Below are 19,998 nucleotides of genomic sequence, written 5' to 3' on the forward strand. Positions count from 1 at the left end.
TGGTACGGTATAGAACAGAACCATTAGCTCATGTCCTCTGGAATGCTCTTTAGGCTTTATTACCCAAAGACATCGTAAATCTCTTCTGTCAGTGCTATCTCATAGAGGCCCATCCTCAGTAGAACACACACACACAATAGTTAACAGAATACTCTATTCTGTCAAATATTACAACCATTATAATACAATACAAGCATTATAACATAATCTTGCAATTTTCCACGACAGTTGTCAGTCTGGTTGTCAGTGCAGACAGCTGTTTATCAGTGGGCTATGTTGTCAGTCTGGTCGTCAGTGCAGACAGCTGTTTGTCGGTCTGGTCGTCAGGACAGAAAGCTGTTTATCAGTGGGCTATGTTGTCAGTCTGGTCGTCAGGACAGAAAGCTGTTTATCAGTGGGCTATGTTGTCAGTCTGGTCGTCAGGACAGACAGCTGTTTATCAGTGGGCTATGTTGTCAGTCTGGTCGTCAGGACAGAAAGCTGTTTATCAGTCTGGTCGTCAGGACAGAAAGCTGTTTATCAGTGGGCTATGTTGTCAGTCTGGTCGTCAGGACAGAAAGCTGTTTATCAGTGGGCTATGTTGTCAGTCTGGTCGTCAGTGCAGACAGCTGTTTGTCGGTCTGGTCGTCAGTGCAGACAGCTGTTTATCAGTGGGCTATGTTGTCAGTCTGGTCGTCAGGACAGACAGCTGTTTGTCAGTCTGGTCGTCAGTGCAGAAAGCTGTTTATCAGTGGGCTATGTTGTCAGTCTGGTCGTCAGCGCAGACAGCTGTTTATCAGTGGGCTATGTTGTCAGTCTGGTCGTCAGTGCAGACAGCTGTTTATCAGTGGGCTATGTTGTCAGTCTGGTCATCAGTGCAGAAAGCTGTTTATCAGTGGGCTATGTTGTCAGTCTGGTTGTCAGGACAGACAGCTGTTTATCAGTGGGCTATGTTGTCAGTCTGGTCATCAGTGCAGAAAGCTGTTTATCAGTGGGCTATGTTGTCAGTCTGGTCGTCAGGACAGACAGCTGTTTATCAGTGGGCTATGTTGTCAGTCTGGTCGTCATACAGACAGCTGTTTATCAGTGGGCTATGTTGTCGGTCTGGTCGTCAGTGCAGACAGCTGTTTATCAGTGGGCTATGTTGTCAGTCTGGTCGTCAGGACAGACAGCTGTTTATCAGTGGGCTATGTTGTCAGTCTGGTCGTCAGGACAGACAGCTGTTTATCAGTGGGCTATGTTGTCGGTCTGGTCGTCAGTGCAGACAGCTGTTTATCAGTGGGCTATGTTGTCAGTCTGGTTGTCAGTGCAGACAGCTGTTTATCAGTGGGCTATGTTGTCAGTCTGGTCATCAGGACAGACAGCTGTTTATCAGTGGGCTATGTTGTCAGTCTGGTCATCAGTGCAGAAAGCTGTTTATCAGTGGGCTATGTTGTCAGTCTGGTCGTCAGTGCAGACAGCTGTTTATCAGTGGGCTATGTTGTCAGTCTGGTCGTCAGTGCAGACAGCTGTTTATCAGTGGGCTATGTTGTCAGTCTGGTTGTCAGGACAGACAGCTGTTTATCAGTGGGCTATGTTGTCAATCTGGTTGTCAGTGCAGACAGCTGTTTATCAGTGGGCTATGTTGTCAGTCTGGTCGTCAGTGCAGACAGCTGTTTATCAGTGGGCTATGTTGTCAGTCTGGTCATCAGTGCAGAAAGCTGTTTATCAGTGGGCTATGTTGTCAGTCTGGTCGTCAGGACAGACAGCTGTTTATCAGTGGGCTATGTTGTCAGTCTGGTCATCAGTGCAGAAAGCTGTTTATCAGTGGGCTATGTTGTCAGTCTGGTCGTCAGGACAGACAGCTGTTTATCAGTGGGCTATGTTGTCAGTCTGGTCATCAGTGCAGAAAGCTGTTTATCAGTGGGCTATGTTGTCAGTCTGGTCGTCAGGACAGACAGCTGTTTATCAGTGGGCTATGTTGTCAGTCTGGTCATCAGTGCAGAAAGCTGTCTTTATCTTAATATGTTGTTTCGTCATACTATTTGACTGTTTAGGCACACTGAGCTGGTATCCCCAATGGTCATTCTACTGCTGACTGTCCTGTGTGTGTGTGTGTGTGTGTGTGTGTGTGTGTGCGTGTGTGCGTGTGCATACGTGCGTGTTTAATGTGTGTGTGTGTGTGTGTACAGTGTTTGCTAATGTGTGTGTACAGCATTTGCTAATGTGTGTGTACAGTGTTTGCCAATGTGTGTGTACAGTGTTTGCTAATGTGTGTGTACAGTGTTTGCCAATGTGTGTGTACAGTGTTTGCTAATGTGTGTGTACAGTGTTTGCCAATGTGTGTGTGTGTGTGTGTGTGTGTGTGTGTGTGTGTGTGTGTGTACAGTGTTTGCTAATGTGTGTGTACAGCATTTGCTAATGTGTGTGTACAGTGTTTGCCAATGTGTGTGTACAGTGTTTGCTAATGTGTGTGTACAGTGTTTGCCAATGTGTGTGTACAGTGTTTGCTAATGTGTGTGTACAGTGTTTGCCAATGTGTGTGTGTGTGTGTGTGTGTGTGTGTGTGTGTGTGTGTGTGTGTGTGTGTGTGTGTGTGTGTGTGTGTGTGTGTGTGTGTGTGTGTGTGTGTGTGTGCCTGCGGTCACGTGCAGCTCCCCAGAGTCAGACTAGATCGGAGGAGGATTTGGGACAGATGGAGGCGGTGCCAGTCAGCCAGTCATCAGTCTCTCCCATGCAGGGCCAGCTCCAGCTCACAGAGCCCCCTTCACCTCCCTCCGCTATCCTACCCTATCACAGAGACGTATGGCTGTTCCTCTGCCAAGCCCTCTCCACCTCCCTCCACTATCCTACCCTATCACAAAGACGTATGGCTGTTCCTCTGCCAATCCCTCTTCACCTCCCTCCGCTATCCTACTCTAACACAGAGACGTATGGCTGTTCCTCTGCCAATCCCTCTCCACCTCCCTCCGCTATCCTACCCTATCACAGAGACGTATGGCTGTTCCTCTGCCAATCCCTCTTCACCTCCCTCCGTTATCCTACCCTATCACAGAGACAGACATTTACTAGAGAGAAAGTCCAATTGTTTTACTGAAAGCTCAAAATAATGACACATGTTTTTAATCTCAGTAACTCGTTTTTATTTTTGTATTTTTAACTTTTTTTTTTGCATTTCATTATGTAATCAATTCACAGCAGTTCAAAACAGGTCAAGTATTCATTGTTCTGTAGCTGGTGGTGATTGGCTGCAAATGGAAAGCGGACTTCAAAGACAGACTACTGTGGCAGCATTATTAATAAAATGTCTGAAGTTCTTGGAGTTTTGACGTTGGCAAGGTTTTTCGTCTCAATTATCTACACGTACTTTATGGGTCATCTCATTATTTCAGTTGTCACGGTCAATGAGATGCAAGGCCATTTTCTCACCTCTTCCACTTGTCTTGTCTGTTCGTTAGTCTACTGAAGTTGACGTCTATCTAATCAGTGTAATGATCTGTCAGTCCTCATCTGTGAGTAGGCTTCAAGTCTCCATCCATCCCTCCACTAGAATGGAAGGAGGTAGGGAGAGAGGGATGGAGGTAGGGAGAGAGGGAAGGAGATAGGGAGAGAGGGAAGGAGGTAGGGAGAGAGGGAAGGAGGTAGGGAGAGAGGGAAGGGGGTAGGGAGAAAGGGATGGAGGTAGGGAGAGAGGGAAGGAGGTAGGGAGAGAGGGAAGGAGGTAGGGAGAGAGGGAAGGAGGTAGGGAGTGAGGGAGGGAAGGAGGTAGGGAGAGAGGGAAGGAGGTATGGAGTGAGGGAAGGAAGGAGGTAGGGAGAGAGGGAAGGAGGTAGGGAGAGAGGGAAGGAGGTAGGGAGATTGGGAAGGAGGTAGGGAGTGAGGGAAGGAGGTAGGGAGAGAGGGAAGGAGGTAGGGAGTGAGGGAAGGAGGTAGGGAGTGAGGGAAGGAGGTAGGGAGAGAGGGAAGGAGGTAGGGAGAGAGGGAAGGAGGTAGGGAGTGAGGGAAGGAGGTAGGGAGAGAGAGGAGAATCCACAAATAGAGGACAGAGAGTAGGAGCTATATCTAGTTTGCTTGCTGGTGCTGTATATGAACTAATATACATGGGTTCTACCTTCCAACAATTCTTTGTTAGTTTACAATTGTACAATTTATGCTCCCTGCTTATAAAAACCACGAAGAAAATCCGGTAATGCCCCTGAACGCAAGAGTATCCTTTGTTTACCTCACACGTTGGAGGAACATTTTGCTTGAAGCCTACTGTCTATGGTAAACTGGTGCGCACCAAGTGGCACAATGGAAAACGGCTGTGTCGCTCTGGTCCATCTCCAAGGCATTGCTAGTCGATCACCAACCGGCCGCTCTGGTCCATCTCCAAGGCATTGCTAGTCGATCACCAACCGGCCGCTCTGGTCCATCTCCAAGGCATTGCTAGTCGATCACCAAACATTTTTGTAAAAAACGATAAAGCCTTGCGTTTCTATCTTTTCTCTCCGTTTCACACTGTTGAACCAATCAAGTGCACCTATAGGTCTACCGCTGGCCAATCAGATAGCTCAGATCCCCATGTCTGCACAGTTTCCTCGAGCCGTAGACTGTAAAAAGAAACCTTGAAATCAATGTTTAAAACCATGACTAGAGAGAGACTCAGTGAATACAGCAAAGAGCTGCTGTTTTTCTGAGTAAATTCATGTTTAAGTTGTTATTCAGCAATGTCAACAGTTTGTTCAACACTTTTATAAGCCATAAAATGTGCGTTCTCCCTACTTCCACTCACGCTACAACCAGCACTGCAGTTGCAATAAGAGTATAGCAAAGTTTTCTGATAAGCTTACGTTGTCATCTTTTTTTATATCGAGGAATATCTCACTCTCTCTCTGGTCGTAGGAGTAACAACATGAATTGGTGCACGAGGTAGAAATAAAGCAGCGTGTGTCTTGAGTTTTACCGTCAGCTGGAAAACTGTGTCCCCTTTTATCAGCGGAGAGACGGTGAGTCGGGTGAGAGGCAGCCTCATCGCTGCTCCCTCCCTGCCTCCCCTCACTCAGACTGACCAATCAGACTGACCAATCAGACTGACCAATCAGACGGACCAATCAGACGGACCAATCAGACTGACCAATCAGACTGACCAATCAGTCCAGTCAAATAAAGAGGCTAATTATTATGCTCACTCAGTTGACCCTCGCAAGTAATTCAACAAATAATCTATTACCAGTGTGTTCATATATCTATATTTTTTTATATATATTTTTTAATCAGTTACTAAAGAGGTGCTACACTCCCTTTAATGGCATTGTACTCTTATAATCCAGAAGAGGTCTAGCTACCCCTCGAAGCCTGGTTCCTCTCTAGGTTTCTTCCTAGGTTCTGGCCTTTCTAGGGAGTTTTTCCTAGCCACCGTAGATCTGCATTGCTTGCTGTTTGGGGTTTTAGGCTGGGTTTCTGTACAGCACTTTGTGACATCAGCTGATGTCAAATGGGCTTTATAAAAGACATTTGATTTAGTACAGTGAATGGCTTTGCTCTGCTCTAGTCTCCAGGGACTCAAGCTGCCTGTTGTAATGTGTTGTTTTACTTGACTGAACAAACACTGAAGAGAGGATCAGCAGAGTCTGTTTCTGTCTGCAGCCCTATTACGGCAGATGGAAAGATGACATGATGATATATGTGTAGGCTATGCACTGAGTGACCTGAGTGTGTGTGATATACACTGAGTACATCAAACATTAGGAACACCTTCCTAATATTGAGTTGCTCCCATCACTTTTGCCCTCAGAACAGCCTAAATTCGTCGGGGCATGGACTCTACAAGGTGTCGAAAGCATTCCGCAGGGATGCTGGCCCATGTTGACTCCCAATACTTCCCGCTGCTGTGTCAAGTTGGCTGCATATCCTTTTGGGTGTTGGACCATTCTTGATACACATGGGAAACTGTTGAGTGTGAAAAACCCAGCAGCATTGCAGGTCTTGACAAAAAAACAGTGAGCCTGGCACCTGCTACCATACCCCATTCAAAGGCACTTAAATCTTTTGTCTTGCCCATTCACCCTCTGAATGGCACACAACCCATGTCTCAAGGCTTAAAAGTCCTTCTTTAACCTGTCTCCTCCTCTTCATCTACACTGATTTGAAGTGGATTTAACAAGTGACATCAATAAGGGATCACAGCTTTCACCTGGATTCACCTGGTCAGTCTATGTCATGGAAAGAGCAGGTGTTCTTAATGTTTTGGCTACATGTGTTTAGATTGTGTGATGATGTCACGACTTCCGCCGAAGTCGGTCCCTCTCCTTGTTCGGGCGGCTTTCGGCGGTCGACGTCACCGGCCTTCTAGCCACCGCCAATCCACTTTTCATTTTCCATTTGTTTTGTCTATGTCTTACACACCTGGTTTCACTCACCCAATGACCTGTTTATTATTTAACCCTCTGTTCCCCCATGTTTGGTTGTGAGTGATTGTTTGTTGTATTGTGGTCCGTATTTGTGGGCTTGGTAATTCTCTTGTATTTTGATGACTTTGATTAAAGTTACTTTTATTTACTCATCTCTGCTGTCCTGCGCCTGACTCCTCTGCACCAGCTACACATAGATCCTTACAGAATCACTCACCTGGTATGGAGTCAGCAGGAGCAGACGTCCTCCCAGTTCCAGTGGAGAAGCGCGTTCAGCAGCACGCGACCATGTTACAACGTCTTGGCACAGCCATGGATCGCGTCGTGCAGACAATGGATCGTTGGGAGAGAGGAGGAGGTTTTTCAGTGCCTCCACCAGCCCCACTACAACAGGTCCCACTATCCACCCCTCTTCCACCTGGTCCCAGCGGGATTCGACTCGCGCTCCCGAGGGAGTATGATGGGACGGCTGCCGGATGCCAGGGGTTTCTACTACGGCTGGAGCTCTACCTGGCGACCATTGTGGGAGTTAATGCAATGTAACTAGGTGCAGCTACATGTAACTAGGTGCAGCTGCTATGCTGAAGAAACATAATTGAATTAGTAGGAAGCAATAAGGACAGTAATTACATTGGCCGGATGGAGAAATGGTGACACCCAGTGCATTTGTAATCTCTGAGTAGGATAACACGCCAAAGATTACATTAAGCTAATGTACATGAGTACATTGGCTAAGACCATAATTACATTTCTGCCATCTGGACATACTAATATCAGGAGGACACAGGAAGGAGGATGGTAGCAAAATGACCAACATATGAAACATAATTATGCAATAAATGTATTCTTTTTTGGATGACATAAAGGGTCCCGCCACCAATATAATCTAACCCGGAGCAAATGTGGCCGTTATTGGGCGTGAACAAGCAAAGATCTCAGACTGAAAGATAATGGTGGCGTGAGAGTGTGTCCGCCCTCGTCTCCTGCCTCTCAGGCAAAGCCTGACTGCGACTACGGTGGAAAGTCCAGACCAGGTCTCCACCGTGCACATCCCCTCAGAATATGCCGATTTGGCTCTCGCCTTCTGTAAGAAGAGGGCGACTAAATTACCACATCATCGACGGGGGGATTGTGCGATAAATCTCCTGGTTGACGCAGCACTTCCCAGGAGTCACGTGTATCCCCTGTCACAGGAGGAGACGGCGGCTATGGAAACATATGTCTCCAAATCCCTGGGGCAGGGATACATTCGGCCCTCCACTTCACCTGCCTCCTTGAGTTTATTTTTTGTGAAGAAGAATGATGGGGGTCTGCGCCTGTGTATTGACTATCGAGTGATCAATCAGATCACAGTGAGGTATAGCTACCCGCTGCCTCTCATCGCCAGTGCGATCGAGTCAATGCACGGGGCGCGCTTCTTCACAAAATTGGATCTCAGGAGTGCTTACAACCTGGTGCGTATCCGGGAGGGGGACGAGTGGAAGTCGGCATTTAATACCACCACTGGGCACTATGAGTACCTCGTCATGCCGTATGGGTTGATGAATGCTCCATCAGTCTTCCAGGCCTTTGTTGATGAGATTTTCCGGGACCTGCACGGGCAGGGTGTAGTGGTGTATATTGACGACATTCTGATATACTCCGCTACACGCGCCGATCATGTGTCCCTGGTGCACAGGGTGCTTAGTCGACTGTTGGAGCATGACCTGTACGTCAAGGCTCTGAAGGCGTGGAGACATTGGCTTGAGGGGACAAAACACCCTTTTCTGAGCACCTCAATCTGGAGTATATCCGGGTGGCGAGGAGACTGAACCCTCGCCAGGCAAGGTGGGCCATGTTTTTTACACATTTTGTTTTCACTCTATCCTACAGACCAGGTTCCCAGAACGCTAAGGCAGACGCACTGTCCCGGATGTATGACACAGAGGAGCGGTCCATGGATCATACTCACATACTTCCAGCCTCTTGCCTGGTGGCACCAGTGGTGTGGGAGCTGGACGCGGAAATCGAGCGGGCGTTACGCACAGAGCCCACCCCCTGCCCAGTGTCCAGCTGGGCGTCTGTACGTTCCGTCTGCTGTCCGCGACCGGTTGATCTATTGGGCCCATACATCACCCTCCTCTGGTCACCCTGGCATCGGTCGGATGGTGCGTTGCCTTAGTGGGAAGTACTGGTGGTCCACCTTGGCCAAGGACGTGAGGGTTTATGTTTCCTCCTGCTTGGTGTGCACCCAGTGCAAGGCTCCCAGGCACCTGCCCAGAGGGACCCATACCCATTCCACAATGGCCGTGGTCGCACCTGTCAGTGGACTTCCTGACGGATCTTCCTCCTTCACAGGGCAACACCACGATCCTGGTCGTTGTGGATCGGTTTTCTAAGTCCTGCCGTTTCCTCCTTTTGCCCGGTCTCCCTACGGCCCTACAGACTGCGGAGGCCCTGTTTACACACGTCTTCCGGCACTACGGGGTGCCTGAGGACATTGTCTCTGATCGGGGTCCCCAGTTCACGTCCAGGGTCTGGAGAGCGTTCATGGAATGCCTGGGGGTCTTGGTCAGCCTCACCTCAGGTTTTCACCCCGAAAGTAACGGGCAGGTGGAGAGAGTAAACCAGGATGTGGGTAGGTTTCTGCGGTCATATTGCCAGGACCGGCTGGGGGAATGGGCAGCGTTCATCCCCTGGGCAGAGATGGCCCAAAATGTACTCTGCCACTCCTCCACTAACCACTAACCTCTCTCCTTTCCAGTGAGTACTGGGGTATCAGCTGGTTCTGGCACCGTGGCATCAAAGCCAGATCGAAGCTCCTGCGGTGGACGAATGGTATAAGCGCTCGGAGGAGACCTGGGACGCCGCCTATGTGCACCTGCAACGGGCCGTGAGACGGCAGAAGGCGAGCTCTGTGAACAATTGTGATTTTGACAGTAAAAACACAAACAAAAATCTAAAAAAAGGACAAATAACACTGAGAAAACATTAATTGAATATTAAACAGACGACATAGTGTACTACTTTCTGCTGTACACTAAGGACCTCGTATTGACACTCCTTATCCTGTATTGGCAAGGTGAACATGGTAGCCTGTGTACTCAACATCCATCCGACCTTCCTGAATTCCCGGAGACGAAGGAACAATGGTCCAGCCTCTTTGCTGAGGTGTTGGGTAGGCTGGGAGTCCTACCGGAGAGAAGGAAACGTAGACGCATGACGGAGAGGCAGACGTGGAGGGGTCTTAGTGAGATTAAGACGCCGGGCAACCCGTCCTCCTTTACCAAGCATTACCAAGCATAATACTCACCAATGTTAGACCATTGATGAATAAACTTGACGAACTCAGAGCGAGGATCTCCTTCCAGAGGGACATCAGATCCTTCGACATCCAATCGGACTATATACAATGGAGTTTACAGTTCATTGAGCTGATAGGAAGCAGGCTCTCTCTGGCAAGAAAAAAGGCGGTGGCATTTACTTTATGACCAAAATCAAGTGGTGTGACGGGGGACAAAATACAGGAACTTGCGAGCTTCTGCTCTCCCGACTTCGAATACTTGGTCATCAAATGTCACCCATTTTACCTTCCGAGAGAATTCTCAGGGATTATTGCCATGGCTATTGACGTGTCTTTGGCATCATTAAAGTGAAGTCTGTTATTTTATCAAATGAAACTAATCATGTAAATGTAGTTAACTAGGAAGTCGGGGCACCAAGGAAAATCTTCAGATTCCAAAGTTATAATTTTCCTAATTTAACTTTTCAGATATTTTAATATCTGATCAATTAGTCTTCTAATTAATGAATTATTCTTTGCCTCACGTTAGTCTCATTCCAAACGTCGTAAATTGTTGGTTATCTGCACGAACCCAGCCTTTACTATGAATAATCCATACATCAATTGCCTTAATCATTTATTTACTAACTAACTAAATAATCACAGAAATGCATAAACAAACAAACAGTAGAAATGGTTACAAGGAGATGATAAGGGAGGTTCCCTAGTGGGCTAAACCGATATGACGGCTTGGTGGACAAAGGGAAGTGGGTGTGGACTGAGAAGGGCGGGAAAGACAAGAGTCACTACACAGTTGATAATTATATTAACAGAAATGCTAATCCTTTTCACATGAACGCTCACTCATTCGGGAATATTTGCAATCAATATATATTTACGCTCAGTGTGTCGTCATGATCTCTGTTGGAATCGTCCGTCTTTCTGTTGGAGAGTTCATCTGAGCGTCTCTCTCTGCTTCCCTTAAGTCCTTCGTGGTTAGAATGGACACTTCACAGTACCATTCAGAAATTTTCTTGTAGAATAGATGTTTTGGCGGTAGTCGGTCTTCGCATCCCATAGTACATCATTTCTAGCTGCAGACAAGTAATTAGTATCTAAGATTTGCTCTTATTCTGTTGGGATCGATAGTCTCAGAGTTCAACCATTTCCCGCCGTGTAGCCAATGCTCCACGTGGTATGGTTAGGAATTCTACAACCATTACAACCTTAGCTTAAACTGAGGTTTTTGTGGGCTCTACTCAAACCTTTGCCCCCTCAGCTGACCGTAAGCATGGTCTGAAGAGGATTTCTTCAGGTGGGGGTTTTATTCGTAACAGTAGAAAAGGGCTGTTCCATGAGCCAGATCATGTCTGTGCTCATGGAGGCGGGCCAATTACTTAGTTCAACTTTAAAGGGAATTTCACAAATAGTTTCATCTTTACTCATTCATTTGATACAATAATTAGACGCAAACCTCATAATGGAGGCACCTGTATAAACAAAGTTATGGTAATGTGGCTGTATTGTCTTTCATGAGGTCACAAACATGAAACAAAATGGACCGGTCGTAGCTGGCTTCTCCACCGACCGTTTACACATTCTCCAAAACATGGATATTGTTCAGTTCTCAAGTTCTATGATGTAGAAGTAGTTCTACTGTGAAACTCTCTCTCTATACTGCATGGCTAGGAGGAGAGAGAGTCTCCTCCAGGAATGTATGACCTGAGATAACAGAACCTGGGTGTAGGAGGGAGAGAGAGGGGAATGCCACACTCTATACCCAGAAAGGGTCACGTCATGATACTATGGAAATCCCACCCCAGGCTAAAAATTCTCTCAAACATCTTCTTTGGATCCTTGAACAACCTGGCGTTCATTGTCCGTTTGGGACTTTAACAAAAGTAATTTGAGGTCCCCAGTTACTATCAACACATTCACTGTCCGACTCACCGAAATTCTATACTTGACCATTGCTACACACCTTTTGGACAACGTCAGCAAATCAAAGGAGCTGATTGTGGACTTCAGGAGGAACCAGGTTGGGTACGCCCCCATCTTCATCAACGGGGCCGCTGGGGATTGGTCAAAAACTTCAAGGTCCTCGGTGTACACATCCCCGATGAGCTGAAATGGTCAAACCACACGGATACTGTGGTGAAGAAGGCGGCATGTCTCCTAAGGCCCTCACAGTGTTCTACAGGAACACCATCGAGAGCATAGTGTCGGGTTGCATCATGGCCTGGTAAGGCAACTACACCGCCACTCAGTGGTGGTTCTAGCTTGTATGGCTACCTGGGCGAAACCTTCTGCACTAACTGTATTTTTATTCATAAATTTGGAACGACACAAATAAATAATCATAACATTTAAAACTATTAAATATATACGGAAATAAGACTCATAAATATTAAAAAGAAGTAACAAATACCAAATGAAACAAATTTGTGTTGATTTGGCACTCGAGCATCAATACATTACCCATCCCCCAACACTGTCAACCAAGAGTCAAGACTAAACCAATTCACCTTGGTGGTGTGCAGACTGGTTTTATAATATTCTTAACGATTTCACACAAACCAGAAAAAAATGCAACAATATGTCTGTGAAACTATATATTCACAGTATTATGAATAAATTGTGGTTTATTTGGTAGCATTTCGTAGTGTGACTGATTTTACTAATTGCATTAGTACTTTACAAAATTAGAGGTGCGTTATTTGATAGATTCCCTCGCTCCCCCGACCTTGGACTTCCAGTGGGGAGACCTGAGGTCAACCTACCCCACCCATCTCGTACCTCTGAGTGGGAGACCTTCCCAGGCAGTAACCTGCCTAGCACACAAACTAGAATCAGGGCGCCCACTCCGACAAGGTTAATTCACCCACAGTCCCACACGGTGACGTGATATCATTGACGTGACGTGCAAATGAGCGATAGACAACCGATGTTGCAAATGTCACCATTCCGATTTTTTTCGTGCGGGCCGCCCCGTGCCGCCCCCGGCAAGATGCCGCCCTGGACGGCTGCCCATATCGCCTATACATAAATCCGCCAGTGCCGCCGCTGACCGCAAGGCGTTACAGAGGGTGGTACGCTCAGCCGACGGCACCATTGGGTGCTCACTGCCTGCCCTCCAGAACACCTACAGCACCAGGTGTCGCAGGAAGGCCAAGAAGATTATCAAGGACCTCATCCACTCAAGCAACAGCCTGTTCTCCTCGCTTCCATCATGCAGACGCAGGTACTGTAGGAGTATCATGTCGGACTGGCCAATTGCTTCTACCTCCAGACCGTCAGGCTGCTAAATAGTTTTAGGGTTAGGGTTAGGAGCTAGGGTTAGTTTTAGGGTTAGGGTTAGGAGCTAGGGTTAGTTTTAGGGTTAGATTAGGGTTAGTTTTAGGGTTAGGAACTAGTGTTAGTTTTAGGGTTAGGGTTAGGAGCTAGGGTTAGTTCTAGGGTTAGGGTTAGGAACTACTGTTAGTTTTAGGGTTAGGAGCTAGGGTTAGATTTAAGGTTAGGGTTAGGGGTTAGGGTTAGTTTTAAGGTTAGGGTTAGGAGCTAGGGTTAGATTTAAGGTTTGGGTTAGGGAAAACAGAATTTTGAATGGGACTGAATTGTGTGTCCTCACAAGGTTAGCTGTACAAGACTGTGTGTGTGTGTGTGTGTGTGTGTGTGTGTGTGTGTGTGTGTGTGTGTGTGTGTGTGTGTGTGTGTGTGTGTGTGTGTGTGTGTGTGTGTGTGTGTGTGTGTGTGTGTGTGTGTGTGCGTGTGTGTGTGTGCCTGCACGTTAGACTGCCTGCCTATGTGTATGGTGTGCTCACCTAGATTCCTTTATAAGTGTGATAAGCCCAGGCGGCCAAGTCCTCATCACTAACCCTGCCAGATGGGCTCTGGTCCTCATCACTAACCCTGCCAGATGGGCTTTGGTCCTTATCACTAACCCTGCCAGATGGGCTCTCGTCCTCATCACTAACCCTGCCAGATGGGCTTTGGTCCTCATCTCTAACCCTGCCAGATGGGCTCTGGTCCTCATCACTAACCCTGCCTTATGGGCTTTGGTCCTTATCACTAACCCTGCCAGTTGGCTCTGGTCCTCATCACTAACCCTGCCAGATGGGCTCTGGTCCTCATCACTAACCCTGCCAGATGGGCTATGGTCCTCATCACTAACCCTGCCAGATGGCTCTGGTCCTTATCACTAACCCTGCCAGATGGGTTCTGGTCCTCATCACTAACCCTGCCAGATGGGCTCTGGTCCTCATCACTAACCCTGCCAGATGGGCTCTGGTCCTCATCACTAACCCTGCCAGATGGGCTCTGGTCCTCATCACTAGCATTAAAACAGCTGGCCCCCTATTTCCTATTGGTCCTATGGGCTCTGGTCAAAGGGAAAGGGAAACGGGGATATCTAGTCAGTTGTACAGCTGAATGCATTCAACTGAAATGTGTCTTTTGCATTTAACCCAACCCCTCTGAATAGTGCACTATGTAGGGAATAGGGTGCCATAGGGCTCTGGTCTACAGTACTGCACTATATAGGGAATAGGGTGCTATAGGGCTCTGGTCTAAAGTAGTGCACTATGTAGGGAATAGGGTGCCATAGGGCTCTGGTCTAAAGTAGTGCACTATGTAGGGAATAGGGTGCCATAGGGCTCTGGTCTAAAGTAGTGTACTATATAGGGAATAGGGTGCCATACGGCTCTGGTCTAAAGTAGTGCACTATATAGGGAATAGGGTGCTATAGGGTTCTGGTCTAAAGTACTGCACTATGTAGGGAATAGGGTGCCATTTGAATGGTGTGGCTGTTAAACAAGTTAAGGAGACTAAATTACTTGGCGTTACCTCAGATTGTAAACTGTCATGGTCAAAACATATAGATTCAATGGTTGTAAAGATGGGGAGAGGTCTGTCCGTAGTAAAGAGATGCACTGTTTTTTTGACACCACACTCCACAAAGCAAGTCCTGCAGGCTTTAGTTTTATCTTATTGTGATTATTGTCCAGTCATGTGGTCAAGTGCTGCAAAGAAACAGCTAGTTAAGCTGCAGCTGGCCCAGGATAGAGCGGCACGTTTTGCTCTTCATTGTAATCAGAGGGCTGATATAAATACCATGCATGCCAGTCTCTCTTGGCTAAGAGTTGAGGAGAGACTGACTACATCACTTCTTCTTTTTATAAGAAACGTTCATGTGTTGAAAATTTCAAATAGTTTGCATAGTCAACTTACACACAGCTCTGACACACACACTTATCCCACCAGACATGCCACCAGGGGTCTTTTCACAGTCCCCAAATCCAGAACAAATTCAAGAAAACGTACAGTATTATATAGATAAAGTAACACCTCCCATTCGGGCTCTGTCACTCTCCGCTGCTCAGCCGTCCGCCCCATATGCCCCCCCCCCAAAAAAAATATTGGGTTTTCTGTATCCCCGGCGTCGTCGCTGTCCTTCCTGCGTCTTCTGCGACTCCCACCAAGGAAGGGTCTCGTGTCCACTCATGACCTCCTCCCATGTCCAAAACTCCTTTACCTCATGAACACCCTGCTTGGTCCTCGCTTGGTGTGATATTCTGTCACGGTGCTGATAAGAGACGGACCAAGGCGCAGCGTTTGTTGAGTTCCACATATTTATTTAAAGTGAAACTTCTTCAACCAAAACAATAAACAAGCAACACAACGTGACTACGTGGTGTAACAATCACCACCACAAACAAACAATATCCCACAAAGCAGGTGGGAACAGGGAACCCTTAAGTATGATCCCCAATTAGAGACAACGAACATCAGCTGCCTCTAATTGGGAACCATACTAAGAGCACCAACATAGAAATGGAAAGACTAGAACACCCCCCTAGTCACGCACTGACCTAAACACCATAGAGAACCAAGGGCTCTCTATGGTCAGGGCGTGACAATTATATCACGTTTCATGTTCTGTGTGGACCCTAGGAAGAGTAGCTACTGCTTTTGCAACAGCTAATGGGGATCCTAATAAAATACCAGAAATACCAAATACCATTTGTGACGCCTCTGGTCCAGGACATCAGACCTGCCTATAACCTACCTCCATACTGCCAATAACTCAATGGACTTTATACATTCTGGAAGAACTTGCCTTTCAGTAAAATGAGCTTATTTTTCTGTCTGTGTTTTGTTCTAATAATAGACAGAGGTAGGCGATGACTTCACACCTTCAACATTGTTTTTTTCCAGGTGTATTTTACCGCCTACTAACAGAACTCATGTCTAAACCTACATAGGCTGTTTCATAGAAACTCATAATGTAGGCCAGGAATTCTGTCTCCTGACTGATGCTGGTTGATGCTGGTTGATGCAGGTTAGCCAGGCCTGCTGTCTCCTGAGTGATGCTGGTTGATGCAGGTTAGCCAGGCCTGATGTCTCCTGACTGACTGACTGATGCTGGTTGATGCAGGTTAGCCAGGCCTGCTGTCTCCTGACTGATGCTGGTTGATGCTGGTTGATGCAGGTTAGCCAGGCCTGATGTCTCCTGACTGACTGACTGATGCAGGTTGATGCAGGTTGATGCAGGTTAGCCAGGCCTGCTGTCTCCTGACTGATGCTGGTTGATGCAGGTTGATGCAGGTTAGCCAGGCCTGCTGTCTCCTGACTGATGCTGGTTGATGCTGGTTTATGCAGGTTAGCCTGGCCTGATGTCTCCTGACTGACTGACTGATGCTGGTTAATGCAGGTTAGCCTGGCCTGATGTCTCCTGACTGACTGACTGACTGATGCTGGTTAATGCAGGTTAGAAGGAAATTGTGTTTCTAAATGACTGTTTTATTTGTTGAAGTACGTTTAGTGTTTCTGTTTTTATTTATTTGTTTCTCTCTCTCTCTCTCTCTCTCTCTCGCTCTCTTTTTCTCTCCTCTCGCTCTCACCTCTCTCTCTTTCTCTCTCCTCTCTCCTTCTCTATCTCTCTCTCTCTTGGCTCTCTCCTCTCTCTTCTCTCTCTCCTCTCTCTCTTCTCTCTCTTCCTCTTCTCTCCCTCTTCTCTCTCTCTCTCTCTTCTCTCTCTCTCTTCTCTCTCTCTCTTCTCTCTCTCTCTTTCTCTCTGTCTTCCTCCTCTCTCCCTCTTCTCTCCCTCCTCTCTCTCTCTTCTCTCTCTCCTCTCTCTCTTCTCTCTCTTCCTCTTCTCTCCCTCTTCTCTCTCTCTTCTCTCTCTCTCTCTCTCTTCTCTCTCGCCACTCCTATAGAAACACAAGGTGGACTTGTTCTACAAGTTGCGTCACGTGATGAATGAGCTGTTTGACCTTCGGAGACAGATGCTGTCTGGTCACCTGACCCAGGATCAGTTCAAAGATGTCAAGAAACACATCACAGTCCGCCTGGACTGGGGCAACGAGTGAGTTCACTTACCATCATGTACCTTTCTGTTATACTGTAGTGACTGTAGGTAATACTGTAGGTATTAATCTAGGTAATACTGTATTGACTATAGGTACTACTGTAGTGAATGTCGGTAATACTGTAGTGACTGTAGGTAATACTGTAGGTAATACTATAGTGACTATAGGTAATACTGTAGGTAATACTGTAGGTAATATTGTAGGTATTACTGTAGTGACTGTAGGTGACACTGTAGTGACTGTAGGTAATACTGTAGGTAATACTGTATTGACTATAGGTAATACTGTAGTGAATGTCGGTAATACTGTAGTGACTGTAGGTAATACTGTAGGTAATACTATAGTGACTATAGGTAATACTGTAGGTAATACTGTAGGTAATATTGTAGGTATTACTGTAGTGACTGTAGGTGACACTGTAGTGACTGTAGGTAATACTGTAGTGACTGTAGGTAATACTGTAGGTAATACTGTATTGACTATAGGTAATACTGTAGTGAATGTCGGTAATACTGTAGTGACTGTAGGTAATACTGTAGGTAATACTATAGTGACTATAGGTAATACTGTAGGTAATATTGTAGGTATTACTGTAGTGACTGTAGGTAACACTGTAGTGACTGTAGGTAATACTGTAGTGACTGTAGGTTATACTGTAGGTAATACTGTATTGACTATAGGTAATACTGTAGTGAATGTCGGTAATACTGTAGTGACTGTAGGTAATACTGTAGGTAATACTGTATTGACTATAGGTAATACTGTAGTGAATGTCGGTAATTCTATAGTGACTGTAGGTAATACTGTAGGTAATATTGTAGGTATTACTGTAGTGACTGTAGGTAACACTGTAGTGACTGTAGGTAATACTGTAGTGACTGTAGGTAATACTGTAGGTAATACTGTAGGTAATATTGTAGTGACTGTAGGTAATACTGTAGAGACTGTAGATAATACTGTTGAGACTGTAGGTAATACTGTAGGTAATACTGTATTGACTATAGGTAATACTGTAGTGAATGTCGGTAATTCTATAGTGACTGTAGGTAATACTGTAGGTAATATTGTAGGTAATACTGTAGTGACTGTAGGTAATACTGTAGGTAATAATGTAGTGACTGTAGGCAATACTGTAGGTAATAATGTAGGTAATACTGTAGTGACTGTAGGTAATACTGTAGAGACTGTAGGTAATACTGTAGTGACTGTAGATAATACTGTTGAGACTGTAGGTAATACTGTAGGTAATACTGTAGAGACTGTAGGTAATACTGTAGAGACTGTAGGTAATACTGTAGTGACTGTAGGTAATACTGTAGTGACTGTAGATAATAGTGTTGAGACTGTAGGTAATACTGTGGTGACTGTAGGTAATACTGTAGTGACTGTAGATAATACTGTGGTGACTGTAGGTAATACTGTAGTGACTGTAGATAATACTGTTGAGACTGTAGGTAATACTGTGGTGACTGTAGGTTATACTGTAGTGATCGTAGGTTATCTTCTTACATCTAGGCCTCGCCAATATCCAATGGAAGAGCGCGAAACACAAAAACCTCAAAAATGCAATAATTTCAATTTTTCAAACATACGACTATTTTACACCATTTTAAAGATAAGACTCTCGTTAATCTAACCACATTGTCCTATTTCAAAAAGGCTTTACAGCGAAAGCAAAACATTAGATTATGTTAGAAGAGTACATAGCCAAAAATAATCACACAGCCATTTTCCAAGCAAGCATATATGTCACAAAAACCCAAAACACAGCTAAATGAAGCACTAACCTTTGATGATCTTCATCAGATGACACTCCTAGGACATTATGTTTTGTTCAATCAAGTTCATATTTATATCAAAAAACAGCTTTTTACATTGGCGTGTGATGTTCAGAAAATGTATTCCCACCGAAAACTTCCGGTGAATTTACTAAATTACTCATCATAAACGTTGACAAAATACATAATACTTATTTTAAGAATTATAGATACAGAACTCCTTTATGCAATCGCTATGTCAGATTTTAAAATAGTTTTTCGGCGAAAGCACATTTTGGAATATTCTGAGTACATAGCTCAGCCATCACGGCTAGCTATTTTGACACCCGTCAAGTTCGAGGCACACTAAACTCAGAATTAGTATTAGAAAAATTGTATTACCTTTGCTGATCTTCGTCAGAATGCACTCCCAGGACTGCTACTTCCACAAGAAATGTTGTTTTTGTTCCATATAATCCATAGTTATGTCCAAATACCTCCGTTTTGTTCATGCGTTCAGGTCACTATACAAAGGGTAACGCGCGAGCGCATTTCGAGACCAAAAAAAATCAAAATGTTCCATTACCGTACTTAGAAGCATGTCAAACACTGTTTAAAATCAATTTTTATGGTATTTTTCTCGTAAAATAGCGATAATATTCCAACCGGACAATAGTGTATTCATTCAAAGAGGAAAATAAAAAACAGCGTGGTCGTGTGACTGCGCATATCCAATCTCTTTGTCCCCAGGCAGACCCCTGAGAAACTGAGCTACTATACCCTGCCCAGAGACAGGAGACGCCTCAATCCGCTTTCTGAAGACTTTGGACAGCCAATAGAAGCCTTAGAAAGTGCTACGTAACCCCACAGATACTGTAGTTTCGATAGAGAATCAAAAGAAGAACTACAAATTCTCAGACAGGCCACTTCCTGCTTGGAATTTTCTCAGGTTTTGGCCTGCCATATGAGTTCTGTTATACTCACAGACATCATTCAAACAGTTTTAGAAACGTCTGAGTGTTTCCTATCCAAATCTACTAATAATATGCAAATATTTGACTCTGGGCCCGAGAAGTAGGCCGTTTAATTTGGGTACGTTTTTCATCCGGCCGTGAAAATACTGCCCCCTATAGCGAAGAGGTTATACTGTAGTGACTGTAGGTAATACTGTAGGTAATAATGTAGTGACTGTAGATAATACTGTTGAGACTGTAGGTAATACTGTGGTGACTGTAGGTTATACTGTAGTGACTGTAGGTAAT

The 19,998-nt window shown here is 45.6% G+C and overlaps 1 protein-coding gene across 1 annotated transcript in view; it reads left to right on the forward strand.

Annotated features, from left to right (window-relative positions):
• Positions 1-19,998, forward strand: part of LOC106566212 (dedicator of cytokinesis protein 3) — a 398,163-nt gene that overhangs the window by 201,814 nt on the left and 176,351 nt on the right. Inside the window, exon 6 of the mRNA XM_045691962.1 lies at positions 16,827-16,975. Within this exon, the coding sequence (XP_045547918.1) occupies positions 16,827-16,975 (149 nt within the window). The remainder of the gene's footprint in view (positions 1-16,826; positions 16,976-19,998) is intronic.

This window comes from Salmo salar, chromosome ssa12 (assembly GCF_905237065.1).
Source record: "Salmo salar chromosome ssa12, Ssal_v3.1, whole genome shotgun sequence".
Classification (NCBI taxonomy): domain Eukaryota; kingdom Metazoa; phylum Chordata; class Actinopteri; order Salmoniformes; family Salmonidae; genus Salmo; species Salmo salar.